We start from the raw sequence: 19,604 nt of genomic DNA, 5'->3' as shown, positions 1-19,604 counted from the left end.
GTAGGGCTGTGCAATATATCGATATGAAAAATAAATGGATATATTTTTAAATGTGATATGGAATTAGACCATATTGCATATATCAATATAGTTTGTTTTTTCTTTCTTTATATATAAATGCTGCCCTTACTAGGGGTTGTCATATTTAGTTCTTTTGTAAAAAAAAAAAAAAAAAAAAAAAAGTTTACGGAGCTTTGATTTTTTTTTAAAAGGTTCTCCTGTTGTTCTACAGTATTTATGTTGACTTAAATAAACGGTTTCAATAAAACTACTTGTGACATGTCATATTTGGCTTTGACTTCGACTGAACATTTGCTCTCACTGCGATAAAAATATCGGGATATATATTGTATATCAATATTCAGCCTAAATATATTGGGGTATGACTTTTGGTCCATATCGCTCAGCACTACGTTATAGCACACATCCTTCACATCATCCTGTCTCAACTGAAAAAGAAAGTGAGCTATGTGAGATTGCTGGTCTTTGACTAAAGTTTAGCATTTACCACCAGAATATCAGAGCTTTGTTTGCTGCTGTTCTGCATAAAAACAAGTCTACAATACTGCAGAGTGGAAAAATAAAAGCAGAAACAACTTCTGTGATGGAAAAACATTCACAATTTTCAATACAAGCATGTCGTAAATTAATGCTTTAACGCATAGTGGTCACTACAGTGGACAGCTTCTTAAAACCTCTTAAAAACTCCTTATATATGCATGGGTTTTGATGCAATAGTTGCACATAGGCTCCTACGCCGGTGTACCGTAGTGCATCGCGATAAACACTGCCACCTGTTGGCCAGTCGTTGTAAGTGCAACACAAATATCTAAAAACCAAGATGACCAATGGACAGCCAGAAACACAGTGCAGTTTAGGAATATCTTTGCAATCGTACTACAATAGGATACAACACCGTATTAGAACCAAATAGGGGGGTTATATTTTGTGAAAAAAGTTGCAGATTTATGAGATTAGAGTGGCAAATCGGCAAGAAAAAAGCTGCAGATTTATGATATTTTTCCAGCTTTTTTTCCCTCATAAATCTGCAACTTTTTTCTTGCAGATTTTCCACTTTAATCTCAGAAATTAGGGACTGTTTCTCAAAATATTACACCCTCCCACGGCCCTAATATGCCGTCGTAGCAGGATGTCCTTGCAAGTAAAAAAAAAAAAAAAAAATCTGATAATGGATAAAATTTCCAAGAACTGATTTTACATTGGGAGGAAATTTATTATATGTCCATTTAATTGGACAGCATGCATTGCTGGTTATATTTCAACTAGAAAATATACTACTACTAGAATATGAATATTAATACGTGAACTGGTGTTAATTTACATGATTTATCAGTTTCTTCATTGTTTTGTTAAATGCATATAAAATCTAGCTCAAATTGCCTAAAGAGGAATAAACACACTGAGGAAAACACCCTGACTGAGGATTTCATAATTCATGCGTAAAGGGTAAAGGGCACACCTTCCAGCAGGTTCTAGCCCTGCTGTAATGGGCTCACACACCGAGTCAAACCGAGCTTTAGAAGCCCACATATGTGAATGGAAAGGGGGCTAAAGTTAAAGTTGTTCCCTACAGGCTCATTACCAGGTTCAATTTAAACACCTAACTGTCCATGTGGACGCTTGGCTTCCTGACAGGCAGACCCAAGGCAGGAGGGTGGGTGGGCACATTTCATCCACCCTCATGCTTCATACCCAGAGCTCCGTTTTGATCCCCCTACTATACTACTACTACTACTACTACTACTACTACATTTGCTCTAGACCAGGGTTGGGCAACCTGCGGCTCCATGTGGCTGTGACAAAAAAATTATACAAAATGAAACGCTTATTTCTATATTCTATACTTACATTTTTCATTGGTGTAGGCCCAAAGTGATTTGTATTCTTCAACTGTAAAAATGTGTAGATCAGGGATGGGCAACTGGAGGCCCGGGGACCGCATACGGCCCGCATCCTGACTTGAAGTGGCCCTCAGTACAACTACATGCATTTGAGCATGACATCTTAAAAGTGCAGTGTAGAAATGCACAAAATTACTTAATGTTGGTCTGCTGTTCTTGCACTGATAGAAAAAGAAATCACAGTAGGTGGTTATTTTTTATTTGCTTCAAACCTTTTGTATTCCTATTTATACTGTTAAACATGCATTTGAGCATGAAATATGTTAAGTTACTGCACTGTAAACATATTAAAAATTGCAGTTTCATCATATCTGGTTAAGTGCACAGTCCTATATGTGGCCCTGTGGTAGTGAACATGAAAAATTGTGGCCCCCTGCAGCATTTAAGTTGCCCATCCCTGATATAGGCAGTGCTCTACCTTCTATAGCCAGTGGATCCCAGGGTAATGTGAGTTTAATGCCCCAAATCTAACGAGCAAAACCAACCACCAAGCCTTCCACTCAGAGCAGATTTGGCAAGACAAACTTTGCTCCCTTGCTGTGGTGAAAACCAGAAGGGACTGAACATACTGTACTGTGGGCAGGTGCATGAGCATACGCTGCTAGGGCTAGCAGGCTAACAATAGCACACCACAAGCTGAATATTATCCCTGCTTTTAACACTTTATTATTTTTACCTTCTGTCTCTGTCCATGCACAGACTGCTCCACCAGCCTCGGATAATGCTGCTTGGACTTTTTTAACACCACCACAAGTTGGAAACATACAAAAAAAACAATGCTTTTTCTGGACAAGAAGTATTTTCTTTTACTCTTCTTATAAAGGAATTCTAATACAATGGCTCAAATCATATCAAAAGTATGACCACTAACTGGTCTTGAGACGAGTTGAACATTACTTTTTATTGCATAGTTATATCCTGTCTGGGTCTGCTATGTGTTGTGTGTGTGTGTGTGTGTGTTGTCTCCTCTATTTGTATCTTACCTATGTACCTGCTGTCTTTTATATTTGTATTTATTTTAATTTTTTTAGGGACTACGGATGCAAACTAGCAGCTTTGCTATAATCCGGCATATTTACAAAGATGTTTTTCGATGTTCATTAATGTGCACTGTCCCTATCCAAAAATAAAGTATGAAAGTAAAAGTCAAGTCAAGCATGAATCAGTTTCTAAAATTCAACCTGGTCTCACAGGAATCCGTGGAATAGCCACGGAATCACTCAAATTTCCGTGAAACTGACACGGATTTCATATCATATCCCGTGGCTATTCCAACATACAAAGTGATTATGTACATTCACTGAGTGAATATTAAGAAAATAAAACATATATTTCTCGCTAGAAATGTGATCAAAATCCATTTTTATGCAGAAACTAAGTCAAAATATTGTTTTTTTCACTAAAAATGAGAGAACTGTCCGCCATGTTTTTTGTTCTGACTGCCGGGACCTTGAAAGTCACGTGACTTGGAACAAACCAATAGGAAAAAATATCCATGGAATAGCCACGGGATATGACTGTCATTAACTTGCATTGTAGCGAAATCCGTGTCAGTTTCACGGAAATTTGAGTGATTCTGTGGCTATTCCACAGATTTTGAGTTAAGCGAATCCGTGGCTTTTTCACGGATTCCTGTGAGACCAGGTTCCTAAAATTATATGCAGACTGTTGGGTCTGGAAGGTGAACAAGGTTGGACAAAGACCCATGTTGCACCTCCAAACGATTAAAAGTAACAATATAATTTAAGTGCATTTAGGGGGGAAAAAGCGAAAACCCCCAAATTTATGAAGGGAAGTTTAAAACAAATCTTGATAAAACTGATCAAAATTACCCTTTTGATGTTCAATCTAGCTCAAACAGGTGCCAGTACGTGACAAACATTATCACCAACATGTCTCCCAACATGATTAAGTGTTGCATTAAGTTTAAAGTGCATGAGCCTATAATATATGGTGCTATTGAGACATTGACCTCTTCACAAATACACTCACAGTTAATCCAGATAAACTGAAACACTTAATGAACGTACAGCACGTACACAAGTTCCACACCAGCTTTATCTGATCTGATAAACTATCTGATCTGTACTTTTCCTGCATTATTAATCTCTAATGCTCTCTCATTCAAGTTTATTCAAGAGCATGATTAGTGGTCTTTATTTAAAGGTTGGTGCAATTTGTGAATATAACTTCAGATGGATAAAGTCACTTAAAATGCACATATTTATATGCATATACACTGTAAAAAATGTTTGTAGAAATTACAGTAAAACACTGTCAAATTACATCAGAAATAGGGCGTAAAATTAAAAATTGTATATCAACATAGTAGACACTTAATTACTGTAAATCAAAGAATTTCACAAAACTTTAACTTTCACTGTCATAAACTGTAGGAAACACACAGTTTTGCTGTAAAATATAACATACTCATGTAAAGTTAATGGAGAAATACCATGATGTGTGAATGAATGCCACAATTACCCTAAAAATAACGGGACTTTTCAGTCTAAATTACAGTTTTTGCTGATATTTAAATTTAAATTTTAAGTCGATAACCCACTGTATTTTTTTACGGTGAAGTTCTGGCAACGACAGCTGCCGGGATTTTACCGTAAATTAAACAGATTATTTTTTATAGTGTAGTGCTTTAAAACAGCAATTAACCTAAACCCAAATTTGCCTTAAGAGCTGCAGTTACTGTAGTGATTAATAACTTAGCAACCAAACTGGTTTGTATGTGAAAATGAACTAGAAAAAGACATCACATGTGTAAAGACAATCTCAGTGCTGGATCTAAAACTATATATATTTGAAGGAGCCTAATTTGTTTTTCATGATCTCATCGTTACGGTAAAGTTGTAGCATACCAAAGTTGTCTCAAACATAAATAAAACAGAATGATTTGCTAATCTCATGTGACTTATTTCTAGTTGAAAACTTTACAAAGGCAGTATATATATATATAATGTTCAAACTCATAAACCTTTGTTTTTGTAAACATACACTATGAATTCTGACTGGAAACACATTTATTGGTGATTATTGCCCACAGGTCAAAAAGAGTCAGACCAATAAACCAAATTGGAGCAGAATTGCAAAAGCAGGCAGCTGCTTTTTGTGTAAGAAAAACTCCAAAATCCCACAATACATCACTTCGTTCAACATCAAACAGCAGACAGACACACTTAGCAACATTTAGCAGCTAAAAAGACAAACATTTACCTCAGCACGAGATCAAAAAAAGAGCCAAACACAGAATGAATAGTAGACTTCCATATAAACAGAGGCCTGAAACACAACTCCAGATGAAGCACAGTGTTGCTCTGTAACTTCTGCATGTTAAAATAAGCAACTGTTTGCTAGCAAGTTTGCCAGATTAACAAAGACAGAAAATGTGACAATTAGGCCCATTCTGCACAGCAACTGCTCACAGGTGTGAAAGTAAGGAACGTAGAAATAGAATAAGACTAGAAAGGACTAGGGTTGACACGATACTAAAATTTTCAACTCGATACAGATACTCAGGAAAATATTCGATACTCGATACCATTTTCTATACCACAAGGATAAAAACAAAAACCCCAAAAGTATTAACAAGAAAAATGCAACATGTAAAAATGAACAGAACCACAGGTTAAATATTTATAATAAAAACAGTTGTGCAACAAGAAACTGCAACTATGATAACAAGCTTCAGGTCTGAGGTAGTGCAAAAAATAAATGAATACAATAAACAATAACAATTAGAACAATAGTTTGAGGTTGTATGCTGTGCACAATATTAGGCAAGCTTGATAAGTCGACTTTTCTCTGCTTCATTCTGGGACTAAAAATAAAAAAATAACACTTTTCAGTCACCAACTTTTATGTAAACTTAATTCTATGCTTATGTATACTGACACTGTGTCAATTAACGTAATATGGGCAAACTACGTGCCTGATTTTTATTTATTTACGTTGTTTATAATCATTAACGTGTGATAGCTGCGGCTAATGGCTAATAATAACACGGCCAACATTAATGCGGGTCACCAGCCACGATAACATCAGTAATAGGTACGTTCGATACTTTTGAAAATGAGTATCGTATACGGATACAACGTTTTAGTATCGATACTTTTTTGAGTATCGATACTTTTGTCAACCCTACAAAGGACATTCCCATTCAAATTAAGCAGGATAATCAGAGTTAACCCATTGTTGTGATCAAACTTTCATACAAACTTCCGGTGGAGTAGTACAAAGCGGGGAGAGACAGTTTTCAATTAGTCAAATTTAACAATTTAGTGCTTAATCCACACATGGACATCAGCCTCTACAGGTGTCATGTCAGAGATGAGGAATGGCTACTTGCTGAACTTTCTGCAGCTGCACCGGAGCAGCGTCCACACAGACAGACAGACAGACAGTCTGCCATCTACATTAAAATAACACAATTCTACCAACATATTACCCCAATAAAAAGCTGTAACTCTACTCACTTGTGGAGCCAAGCAATTCAGTACATTTTCCATAACATGGTCCTGCAAATATTTCAGAATAAAAGCCTTGTGTTAACCCTCTATGGTACGGTGTTGCCCTCAGACAACATACCCATTTTTGGCCTGTCATATTTCTACAATGCATGTTTTTGAGAGATGCAATACTTAAAAAAATGGATGGTTAATGGACCTGCATTTATATAGCGCTTTTCTAGTTGATTTGCGACCACTCAAAGCGCTTTACACTACAGACTGCACTCATTCACCCATTTACTCATACAGGTGGTAGAGACTACCCTAAACCAGAACCAATAGCGAAGCTTTAATTTGTCACATGACCTCCAGGAGGCCATATTGAAACCCTATTTTGCAGACTTTTCCAAAGGAAACAGCTTTGCCATTTTGCGAAAAAAAAAATCAACAAAATGTCACCACACAATTGTGGCCCTTGTGACAATATTTTGTGGCCCCCACCTTGATATGAAAGTTTTAATGTGAGTTTAATATGAATGGCACTTTACCGTGTTGTGTGTGGAAGGTCCCTTTAATTACTTTTTTTGGTAATTTTGTGTCTTTTTTAAATAATTTTGTGTCATTTTTTAATAATTTTGTGTCTTTTTTGGTAATTCTGTGTCTTTTTGGTAATTAAATAATTGTGTGTCTTTTTTAAATAATTTTGTGTCTTTTTTTTGGTCATTTTGTTTCTTCTTTAAGTACCGTAATTTAGTTTTTTTCCTGTCATTTTGTGTATTTATGTATTTTTTGGTCATTTTGTGTCTTTTTTTTTGGGTCATTTTATGTCTTTTTTTTGGTAATTTTGTTCTCTTTTTTTGGTCATTTTGTGTCCTTTTTAAGTAATTTAGTTTTTTTCTGTCATTTTGTGTATTTATTCATTTATTTTTAGTAATTTTGTGTCTTTTTTTGGTCATTTTGATACTGCCTCCAGCGGCCCCCAGGTACTTTGAGTTTGAGACCCCTGCTGTTATATGCATCAAATAACTGGATCACATGTCAGGCGTCTGCTTCTCTATAAAAGCCTTAAAAAAAAAACAATTCATCATGTGCGTGGATCATTCCAGCGTATCCAAGGGATACTGCCGACAATGCATAATCATATTAATGGAAACCAGTATCAACACTTCATCCAGGTAATGATATGGGCTGCTATTCTGGGTAAAGCTTTTGGCTAAAGAAAGGTCAGCGCTCAACGCCTCTTTGTGTCTGAGGCACAATCTGGACCCTTTAGGTTAATAATAGAGATGGAAAAGAGAGGTGTCGCACAGGAATCTCCCATAGACACGGCTCTCAGTAAAGATCAGGGCAGGTTAACGAGGGAGGCTTTGCGTACGGCTGACGTCATTGTGATCCTCATCAAAACCCCTGGTGGACGACTCATTTGTCGTCGAGGCAATAAGAGGACTGTCATCCTGAAAGCTTCCACAGCTCAGAGGATCTGAGGAAGATTAGATGAGTAACTCCTTTGTTTCACCTGTGAATTAACTATTAAGTGTGTTATTTCTTTTTTATTGTTCTCGTTCATTTTTATCACTCTTCCACAAATAATCTCACGCAAAAAAAATAAAATAAAACAAAAAGCATACATGCTGTTCCATTCAAAGATAGTTTTCACAGAAATATCTGTTCTGCTTCCTGGATATTGATAAAATGTGTTTTTTCAAGGGGATTGTATCCTAAATTTAAAAGCAGAGGAATTGCAGCCCACTACAGTACGTGACTACCAAAATATCTCACTCTGACCTGAATTCTGTTTCTATTATTTTGTCTGGTGGACATACACCTAATAAAAACGTGGTCAGAAGCTGGATTTTTCCAGCTCAGTGAATGTCCAAGCAGCATATTTTTTTAAAAATAGTTTATTGTGAAGAGTGTATTAGAGATGAAAAAAACGTATGGTTACAGTTGAATAAGTGAAGTTTTGCAAAATCACTCACTTATCCATCTATCTTCATTCAATCCTTACCCGTTTGGAAATCAGAACACGGATAACAAAAAGTGACTTGTTTTTTCAATAATCAACTTTCCATTTACATTATACATTATACAAAAGTCACACTTTTCTCTTTTTTAAAACATGATGCATGACCAGGATATCAAGTATGAGAATAAGGGCCCGAATGTTGATTTTGAAAATTTACAATTTGTATTTTTTTTTTATTTAGTGGTCAACTGATACATCAGAATGTCCTGTAATCAGCTGCAGGACATCCTGAGGGTGTCCACTGTCCAGCTGAAGTAAAATGAGTCTTTGATTATTGATAGTTTCCTATCAATTGCAATTTGATATTAGATTTTTTTATTTTCTGTTTGTCTCATTTCCCATCTTCTTATGTTAAGGGAGACATGGACAATAAAAATGAGAAATGACAATCAATTCATATTTTACAGGAATATTTTGAATTTAAAAAATCAGTTTTTTTACTTGAAAAAAATAAAATAAAAAATACAACATGAAATCAAACTTGTTTTTTTCGTTTTTCAGGTTTTGATTTCCAAACGGATATGGATTGAAGGGAAGATACACGGATTCAATCACTAGCATTGCTTCATTTAGAGCTTTGTGGTGGTTGCAACAAATCTAAGTCATCACTGGATCTGGATATTTATGCATTTACAAAGTAAGAGTTGGCCAACTGGGATGCAAAGAAGGTTATACTGGAACACAACTTAAAACCACAGTGATCAATATTCTGATGCTAAAAGGTCCACCAGCTAAGATATAATAAGAGTTTTTATGTTCTATATCTTTGACATAAATTATTTTCATCATTCAGTATTCCAGGTTTTCCTCAATTAGTTTGTTTTTGTTCATCATACATCCTTATATTATTTTTTCCTTAATTCATTTTTTTTTAAATAAAATCCCTTTTTGTGTCACTACTCTTCTAATGCACAACATGAGTCAAAAATGACCCATATCCATTTTTTTTTTAGCTATACGCTTGCTAAAATAGCTTGCTAAGCTAACTACTAAGCTAACTTTTTGGCTAAATATTTAGCTAAGGAGCTTGCTAAGCTAACTACTAAGCTAACTTTTTGGCTAAGTATTTAGCTTATGAGCTTGCTAAGCTAACTACTTAGCTAACTTCTTGGCTAAGTATTTAGCTAAGGAGCTTGCTAAGCTAACTACTTAGCTAACTTCTTGGCTAAGTAGTTAGCTTAGCAAACTACTAATCCAAGTAGTTAGCTGTGTAATAATACAAAAACTTTTTTTCTTCATAAAGTTTGACAGGCAAAATGAAAATAATTATCAGTTGTTATCAAAAACAAGATATTTAAAGAATACTTGGAATATTCAATCATAAAATAAGTTGACATCAAAGGATAGAGCACAGAAACACACAGCAGCATTAAATAACATGGGGAATGAATGAGGGTCATTTTTACCCATGTTGTGCATTAGAAGGGGGGTCAATATGTTGTGCATCAAAGGGTTAACAAACCCACTGTACGCTACCAAATAACAGAGAGACAATACAGCAACTAGCTGGTCAATGCAACAAGGATATATTTCTATCAGGAGCTGATAGAGAGTAAAACAGTTCTAAGTGAAAGTGAATATTGGAAATTATAAAGAGGCCAGAAATATGACTGTGTCTTCTAAATCAGTAGTTCTCAACCTTTTTGAGTCGTGACCCCCAATTTAACATGTATGTTGTCCGTGACCCCCGCTCACTGAACACAATCTCACACGCACAGTTCAGATCACCCAAAAAAGAAACAAAATGACCAAAAAAGACACAAATTGTCCACATAATGACCAAAAAAGACACAGAATGACCCAGAAAAGACACAAAATGACCAAAAAAAGACAAAAAATGACCAAGAAAAGGAAACCAAATGACCAAAAAAGACACAAATTGACCACAAAATGATTAAAAAAAAGACACAAAATGACCTAAAAAGACACAAAATGAACAAAAAAGACATTAAGTGACCAAAAAGACTAAAACAAATGATTTGGCGACCCCCAGAAATCATCTCGCGACCCCAATTGGGGTCCCGACCCCAAGGTTGAGAATAGCTGTTCTAAATAACACTTTTTACCAGAACTTCTACTACTCACACTAACACTCAAAAGTTAAGGGTCAACCAGAAAATGTCTGTGTTGTTTTCCATGAAAACAAACTGTTTTATTAATGAAATGAGTTACAAAATGAATCAAAAATATAGAAAAGACATTGATAAGAACAGAAATAATCATTTTAACCTGTACAAATCTCCAACTTTACCTCTAGCTACTCAACCAGCCTGAGGAAGGATCATTTTATTGCTTCTCAAATCAGCACAAAACAATTGTTGTAACATAATGCTCAGATGTTTTAATGATCAATCAGCCTTTCAACACTTTAAACGTGGATTAACACAATGTGCCACTGGAACACAGGAGTGATGGTTGCTGACAATATATAATAGATATTCTATAAGTAAATCAGCCATTTCCAGCTTTAATTATCAAAATATTATTATTATTATTATTATTATTATATGCATATACTGTTGCTGCCATTACTATTACTGTACCTTTCCTACCAACTTATCTTCTTTCTAACTTCTTAAGTGTCCTTGTTCTATTCTGGGGTTTTTAAGGTTATTTTTATTTATTCTGCCTCAGTATTTTATTCTATTGTATTTTATAATTTTATTTTATTGTATTTAAATACCGGACTGCTGTGACAACCGAATCTGTCTATCTAATAGTCATTTACCACATTAACAATGTCTAGACTGTCTGTCTGATCAATTTATTGTTATTTTAATTTTTTTTAAATAGTGCTTTTCTTCCAAAAAATAAGGACTTTTCTAAGTGACCCCAAACTTTTGAGTGGTAGTGTATGTTCCTAATATCAACACCAACAACTTTGTAAAGGCATTGTGTTGCGTAATTATTATGTTTTCAAAAAAATAAAAATCTGTAAAGGAAACTTTATATTATATTTATAATTATAGATTTATAATTTAGATAATTGTCTTCGGCTTTTCAGTAATATATATCACTTGGGTTCACGTAATGTGAATCAATAAAATCACAATCAGTGTTAAAGTGGCTGTAGATGGAATTCAAAGCAAATCGATTGCATGCTGTCAACATACAGGTGCAAACGATGCCACAAAAATATTAAAAACTGCAACAATGGGGACAGAGCTAATAGTGTAACCTGAGGGACACACAGGTCGTTGTTCATGAAGGCCTTATCATTGTAAAAAGTTGATAAAATGGAAGATAATTCTCACTTATCTTACTCTACTCTGTAAAAATAAACCTGTTGTTTTTACGGTAAAAAAACTGGCAGCTGTGATTGCCAGAACTTTACCGTTATAAATACGGTGCAACTTTTTGTAATATTACGGTAAAATTGTATTAGCACTGTTGATTTCCTGTTTAAGATTGCCATTTTAGTCCATATTTTAGCGTAAAAATAAAAAGTTTTTCCATGAAAAGAAATGCTGCTCTGCCATATAACTGACAAGAAACACTTTATAAATGCCAGATTTTACCATTAAATATTACAGTATATTTCTGTTCGAGATATGGTGTTTAGTACATTTAACAGTGAAAAAAAGTATTTTTTATAAAAAATAAATGCTAAAATGACTTGTATATATATATTACAGTATATTTTTGCACGACAAACATGGTGCCAGTGTATTTTACAGTGGGGTACTGTATTTTTTTTTTTTTATGTAAAAAATACTGTTTTGGCTGATATATACATTTACGATGTTTCATTGTTACTGAAACTGAATTAGCCCATTTATCATTTTACGGTCTTTTACTGTCATGGTTTAGCAGTTTTTCACCGTAAAATCTACAGACATTTTTTACAGTGTACAGAAGCCATGAAAGTAAAATGAATCAGTTCAAACTGTCACTGAGTCACTGTAAAGAGCTACAGAGTATAACAAAGACCCCCAGTACATTATGTCTCCTACAACAATCAATTCAACAGATCAGGTATAAACAGATGAATAACTTATAAATGTTTTGGAAACTCTATTGTCTACTGTTCTCTTTTATTGGCCCAGTGCTGCCTTGCTTCACCGCCCTCTGTAGTCGTCAGAAATGTGCTACACATCACCCATCATGTCACTCTGGTAGAACAAGTGAAACAAACAGTCCTGCCACATTAAAACACACACAAATTGCTGTATACACTGTAAAAAATAATCTGTTTAATTTACGGTAAAATACCGGCAGCTGTGGTTGCCAGAACTTCACCGTAAAAATTACAGTGAGTGGGTTTTCTATTCTAAATTTAAATGTAAATATCAGCAAAAACTGTAATTTAGTCTGAATAATCCTGTTATTTTTAGGGTAATTGTTCAATGTAATCATTCATTCACACATCATGGTATTTCTCCATAAATTTTGCATGAAAATGTTATATTTTACAGCAAAACTGTGTTTCTTCCATTTTATGACAGAAAAAAAAAGTATACGTTTTGTGCTATTCTTTGATTTACGGTAATTAAAAGTGTCTAATACAGTGATATACAATTTTTCATTTTATGCCCTATTTCTGATGTATTTGACAGTGTTTTACTGTTATTTCTACAAACCTTTTTTACAGTGGATTTACAACAGTATCCTACTGTATTTTATAATAATTGTAAAATACTGTTAAATATTCATCCCTCACATGTAAAATAACAGTTAAATTGGTCAATTAACAATAGATAACTGTAATTAACAGCATTAAACGGTATTTTACTGTTTGATAAATTATGATAAATGCCCTGTAAAATAACCACAACACCCACCGTTATCCTTCGGGCATATACTGTAATCCAAAATACGATAATATACTGTTAAAATAAATTATAGTACATGGACTGTAAAATAACAGTTAAATACTGGCGTCCCTGCTGCCAGTATTTTACTGTTATTTTACCGTGAAATTCATTACAGTGTGGTCAAAAACTCTGCAACATCCCTTTAACCACATGGGTTATCCCAGCAAATGTACAAGTCTGTATATATCATACTGTAATCACGTTTTAAAGGACAATATCTTAACTGGAACTTCTAATGTGCACCATTAATGAGCACATTAATACAACACGGTCTATTTCATGCAACTTTTCATAATATTGATTGAACATAATATATTGTATAACTCTTCACCTCTGTCTGACAGATGAAACTGGACTCTCATACAAATGCACTTAGTGATTATTTATACTTATCTATTCATAATTTTTGCTGCCGCTGTAACACAGTAATTTCCCACTTTAGGATCAATTAAATCTATCTATCTATCTATCTATCTATCTATCTATCTATCTATCTATCTATCTATCTATCTATAGGTGCATCCCAATAAATTACAATATCATAGAAGTTTATTTATGTCAGTAATTAAATTAAAAAAGTAGAAATAACACATAGATCCATATACATATACACACAGAATGAAGCATTTTAATATTATATAAGATTATTCTTAATCTATTTAATTTCTTCTAATTATAATGATTATGGCTTACATTTGAGACCTAAACTTCAGTGTCTCAAAAAAATTTAATATTACAAAAGACCAATTTTAAAAAGTATGTTTAATATGGAAATTTTAGCCTCTGACTTGAACTACTGGAAATGGACTTTTCCATCATATTCTAATTTATTGAGATGCACCTGTATCTATCTATCTATCTATCTATCTATCTATCTATCTATCTATCTATCTATCTATCTATCGCCAAAAGAAGATGTTGTTCAGTGAATGTGCTAAAAGATTACATTCATGAGCCTGAGCATAGTTAACTCTCGAGGCAGTTAACAACGTTCACATACTTTGTTGTACGAGTCCTGATCTACAACACCAGGCATGGCGGTGTTGTGTCAAATGGTGTTTCCACTGGTCAATATGTGTTTCCCCCTGCCTAAATCTGAACCAAACATTATCTGTACCCCTAATAATAGAAGGAAACTCTACAGTAAACATAATTTTAATAGTTAAATGATGTGCAAGTGCAACTGCCACTTCGGGCAACACAGCTATCTGTGTTTCAGTTTAGAGTGACCATGTTAACTGACAACTTTCAGCAAAATGCATCGTGGCCGCTTGTAGCGACTGCAGCTGAACAGAACATGTAGATTTCCTTGTAAAAGCCTTCAATTTCACAACGTTAAATACTCATCTGTGTGTATCTGTGCCAACTTTTTGCTTGATTTACGAGCAACCATGGACGCATCAGTTTAAGGGCACCAGTTAACAGGGTCACTCTGTAAACCTAAATGCCAGTACTTCTAAAGCTGGTGCTAAGGAATATTGAAAAGAGTTTTATGAACTAATTTGTACAGATTCTAACAGAATAAAAATTATATTTTTATGTAAATTGTGCCAGCCTGGTGTGGAAAAAAACAGGTCAGAATATCAGCCATGTCGGCAATAAACAAGTAAATTTTTTGGGACTGTGAACTTCAAAATTGTAATCTTTAAACATTAATTAGTTCATTTTAATCTGTGTGTGCAAAACTTTGAGCTAGCTGTTGTTACAGATGAATTTGGAGACTGAATAAAGGCGTACTATGCAGGAATTGGTGCGTCCTGTTTGTATATAAACATTTAAACTTGGCCCTTCCTCCCCGGTCAATGAAATTGAAAGCGAACCCCAGATTCACTCTCATCTCGGAAAGAGCTTTGTCTGCTTGGAGACCCCACTCTAAGATCTGTCTGCTATTTTTAAAGCTTTGTGCCCAAAGGGTGATGCCCAGAAACGTCCCGAACACAGCAACATGAAAAGAAAAGAGAAAATACAAGCAGAGGGGAGGTTGTCTGCAGAAACAGACACTGCCACGCACTACTAATGGGTCAAAAATTATGAAAAGGGACACTTTTTGTATATATATTTGATGTCTATATACTGGGTCTCATGCAAGAACCACTCATGGAAACAGATTCATTCTAAAGAGGCTTTAGGAGTGCTTGCCAACTTACCAGTTTCCTCATATTTTGAAATTTCTCTTCTGCAAAAACACAATTGTGGTTCAGACCTGTTGTAAGAGTCAAAAAATTGGCTGTTTTTCACTAATGTATTGTATATTCCATTACTTTGAAAGGGACTTTTAGTTTGAAAATCCTGCATAACTATAAAGTGAGAACGAGTTATTGCATGAGGCCCATTATTTTTCTAGCAAAATCCTGCATATTATACCTTTAAGGATAGAATTAAAAAGTCTCTCTCCTGCTCTCCCAAAAAGTCACACTGTCTACTTTGGCCAAGTACCAACCATTGACTATATTATTATTATTATTACTTTGAGAAAAGCTGAGGATTCATCGTAAAAAGTTACAACCCTCTCTACATCTTCACCCAGTTTCTACAAAAAGTTGCACAATCAAACCTATAAAAAATCCACTCACAAAGATCTGTCAGATTTAAATGAATATGTTATAAAAACATGCTTACAACATATAATCCAGTACCCACAATGCTCTGCAAGGCATTTAGGGAACACTTTGAGCATTTATCTTCACACTGTAGCCTGCACAGTGCTGGCAGCACATTTATACTTAATATTTAGCACAAACTTGGATTACATTGCTGTCCCCTGCCCATGCAACATTTGCAAACTTCACTTAAAAGCTCAGACAAAGCATTAAATAAGCTTATGTTTCAGTCTGCATGTTTTATAACATATAGGCATATTGCTGAGGGGTTGGGATTAGTGTGTGGCACTCATAAGCGACTATATTTTTATGTAATATCTCAATTATATTCCCAGTGGGACTTAAAGTGTGTTGATGGCACACACAGATACTCGGTGCTGAGTTTATGGCGACCTTATCGCACTTAATGGTATTTGTTTTAATCTCCCGAGGCATCACCATAACATTCTTACAGGCCCTGTGTCTGCGGTGCTCAATGGTGAGTTTTCAGTGACCTTATCGCACTTTATGGCATTTTTTATGTCCCGTAACAGCCTCTCAGTGGTGTGAGGGGGGGCAGGGGGGGGCGTTAGACTGGTTTAAGTGGTCTAAAAACGGACAGTCTGATATCTCACTACACAACACTGGGATATTATGGGCATTACGTAACGCAATTTACGGAATACCCCACGGGCCAATTAAACGGATAACGATATTTTGTAACAATTTCAGTAATCTGCTCGCCTTGCATAACAGCGGGGCCTGGCTGTGCAGCAGAGGACAGATGCGCAGGCTGGCATATCGGTAATGGATTGTAAACACGGGCTGCCTATAGGCCTCGGCTGCCTCAGATATTATTCTGATGGAGAAGAGCCACCTTCTCTCCCCGCCACCTGCAGAATGCGCAAGTCTATAACAGCCCACTGCAGCCCCGTAGCCTCTTGATTTATTGCACTGCACAAAACAGATAGCAACGGGCTCCAGCACAAATCTTTGCATATTTATGCAACGACAACGCAGAAAAAGGCAGTTTGTCGTTGGAAAAAAAAAGGTTGTGGAAAATATGCATAGTGGCCTAGAAATAAATAAGAGACGGTGACAGCCCCAGCGTATTGATTTAACATGAAGATGCACAGCAGAAATTCACTCCATTCCGGCTCAAAATCGGTGCTTACCTCCAGCGTTCGTATCTCTTTTTGTGTCAAGTCGTTGGATGTGGCACATTTGGTCCGTAAACCCTCCAAACTAGAAATGCTTATGTCTATCATATTTTGCACCAACTCGCACTGCTGCAAGGCTTTCTGCAAACTAAGATGCTGCTCCTCGCTTTTTGTCATCTCCTCGTTCATAGTTTTGCGGAGCAGTGGTCGTTATTTTTCCCCTTTTGCACTTAAAAAAAAAAAGAAAAAGAAAAAAAGAAAAAATAATAATTCAGAAAAGAAACGTGGAGAAGCCCACGGAGCAGAGCAACCTGCAAAACGCCATGAAACAGATTGTAGGTTTACAGACGCGGTTTGAGCCGTGAGAGAGTCGACTCCATTGCAACAACAGTCCTCGTAGTTCCTGCTGCTTCATCAAGGTGTTGCAGGCTAAATCAAACACAATATGAAGATACCGAGCGGGACTACACGGTTTGCCACAGCATCCATTGGGTGCCCCCTTCGTTTTCAAATGGATGTTTCAAAAAAAAAAAAAAGAAGAAGCAGGAGAGAGAAGCAGTTGAGCCGTATCGAGGAGGGGAAGCCTGCTGGTTTTAAAGGTGCTGATGTGTGGACTGGATGCAGGTACTCCCTGTCTCCCTTGGCAGCAGCTGCATCCCGGTTCGCTCCCACCACACCGACATGTTTCCTGTCAATCAAACCCACAGCAACAGCAACAGCATCGCATCGCCCAGGCACCGCCGTGAGGGGCCGCTCTCGCGAGATTTGCGCGGAGTGCGGTGGGCTCGCTGCTACAGCCTCTCCAGGCCTGTGTGGAGAACAAAACTCACTCTTTTCGTTTTTTTTTTTTTTTTTTTTTGTGTAGGAAATGTAAGGGGGCTGCGTACGATTATTATATATTCAATCCACTTTATTTGTATAGCACATTTAAACAATTTTACTATTATTATATATTATATATCATATTATTTTATTTATAATTATTTTATTTTATAGTGTTACTATTTATTATTACATATTATATTATTATATACTGTACTATTATTATTATATACCGTCTAGTCACTATAGCATTGTTGCCATCATATCACCAGTATAATTACCTTCATCTTGCAAACCATCCTACCAACTGATCTTCTTTTTTTTAACTTCTTAAGTGTCCTTGTTCTATTCTGTGTTTTTTTTCTATTGTTGTTTTTTATTAATGCTACCTCAGTATTTTAATCTATTGCATTTTATTGTACTTGAACACCGGACTGCTGTGACAACCGAATTTCCCTTCGGGGATAAATAAAGTAATCTATCTATCTATCTATCTATCTATCTATCTATCTATCTATCTATCTATCCATCTATCTATCTATCTAAAGAACAAAAACGTCTCCAAAGTGCTGTACATAGAATCAACAATAAAACAAACATTTCCATATAACAATCAGAAATAATTCATAAGGGTATAAATCTAAAATGATGCTATAAATAAAACAATACAATCAAAAAAAAGACATAGTTAATAGTAGTAAAATAAATAAAAGACACAGAGGACCACAAAACTGGTTTTAAGTCTCCCCCTAGATTTAGATGAGGTCCTTGATGTACTGTGGGGCCAGTCCATTCAAAGCTTTAAACACAAACAATATATATATACATATAAAATAATAATATTAATTTTTTTTTTTTTACACAAACCTTTATGCATAAAGGACACCCACATACATACAAGCCTACACACACTACACTCCTATGAGCTATTTTGTTGTTGTTATCATTATATTTGTCCAAACAAATGTACCTTAAGTTGTAGCAGGAATTAAAATGAACAAGAAAATGAAGAAAACAAGGGTGGTCTAATATCATTTTTCCATGACTGTATATGTATATCAGAAACAATCACACACATCTCAAAAAAGGTAGAATAATAAGTTGAAACTCATCTAAACGGGACAAGACTTAAAGTACTCAATGTATTGTCAATAAAATATGACAAAGTAACATCAGATCACTATAAAGTCAGGGGAGACAGCTATAGGAATACAGGTACATCTAAAAAAAATGTTGTCAATCATTTAAAAAAAAAAGTGAAACTCGTATTTTATATAGATTCATTACACATAGAGTGAAATATTTCAAGCCAGTATTTCTTGTAATTTTGATGATGATGGCTTAGAGATAATGAAAACACAAAACTCAGTGTCTCAGAAAATTAGAATATTACATAAGATCAATAAAGAAAAAGGATATTTTAAACACAAATGTCAGGCTTCTGAAAAGTATCTTCATTTCTATCCATCAATACTTGGTTGGGCTCCTTTTGAATCATGAATTGGTGCATTAATACTTGGTGTCATGGAGATCAGCCTACAGCACCATGTTGCTTTTATATTTTATTGACAACAGCCCATAGACTCCTATGGGGTTGAGGTCAGCCCAGTTTGCTGGCCAGTCCAGCCCAGTAACACCATGGTCATTGAAGCAGCTTTTGGTACCTTTGCCAGTGTGACCAGGTGCCAAGTCCTGCTGGGAAATGAAAGCAGCATCTCCAAAGAGCTTGTGGAAGCATGAAGACTCTAAAATGTCCTGCTAGATGGACCTCCTCCTCCTCCTCCTCCTCCTCCTCCTCCTCCTCCTCCTCCTCCTCCTCCTCCT

At 35.5% G+C, this 19,604-nt stretch overlaps 1 protein-coding gene across 3 annotated transcripts in view; it reads right to left on the bottom strand.

Moving 5' to 3' along the window:
* The window catches only part of ksr2 (kinase suppressor of ras 2), a 191,141-nt gene extending 173,368 nt beyond the window's left edge, over positions 1–17,773 (bottom strand). For all 3 annotated transcript variants that reach the window (XM_059336669.1, XM_059336668.1, XM_059336671.1), the window contains exon 1: positions 16,974–17,773. In XM_059336669.1, the coding sequence (XP_059192652.1) occupies positions 16,974–17,147 (174 nt within the window). In that variant the 5' untranslated portion in view covers positions 17,148–17,773. The remainder of the gene's footprint in view (positions 1–16,973) is intronic.
* Positions 17,774–19,604: the final 1,831 nt, after the last annotated feature.

This window comes from Centropristis striata, chromosome 7, assembly GCF_030273125.1.
Source record: "Centropristis striata isolate RG_2023a ecotype Rhode Island chromosome 7, C.striata_1.0, whole genome shotgun sequence".
NCBI classification, from domain to species: Eukaryota; Metazoa; Chordata; class Actinopteri; order Perciformes; family Serranidae; genus Centropristis; species Centropristis striata.
Note: the sequence above shows the minus strand (reverse complement) of the source record. Positions and strands in the feature narration are given on the sequence as shown.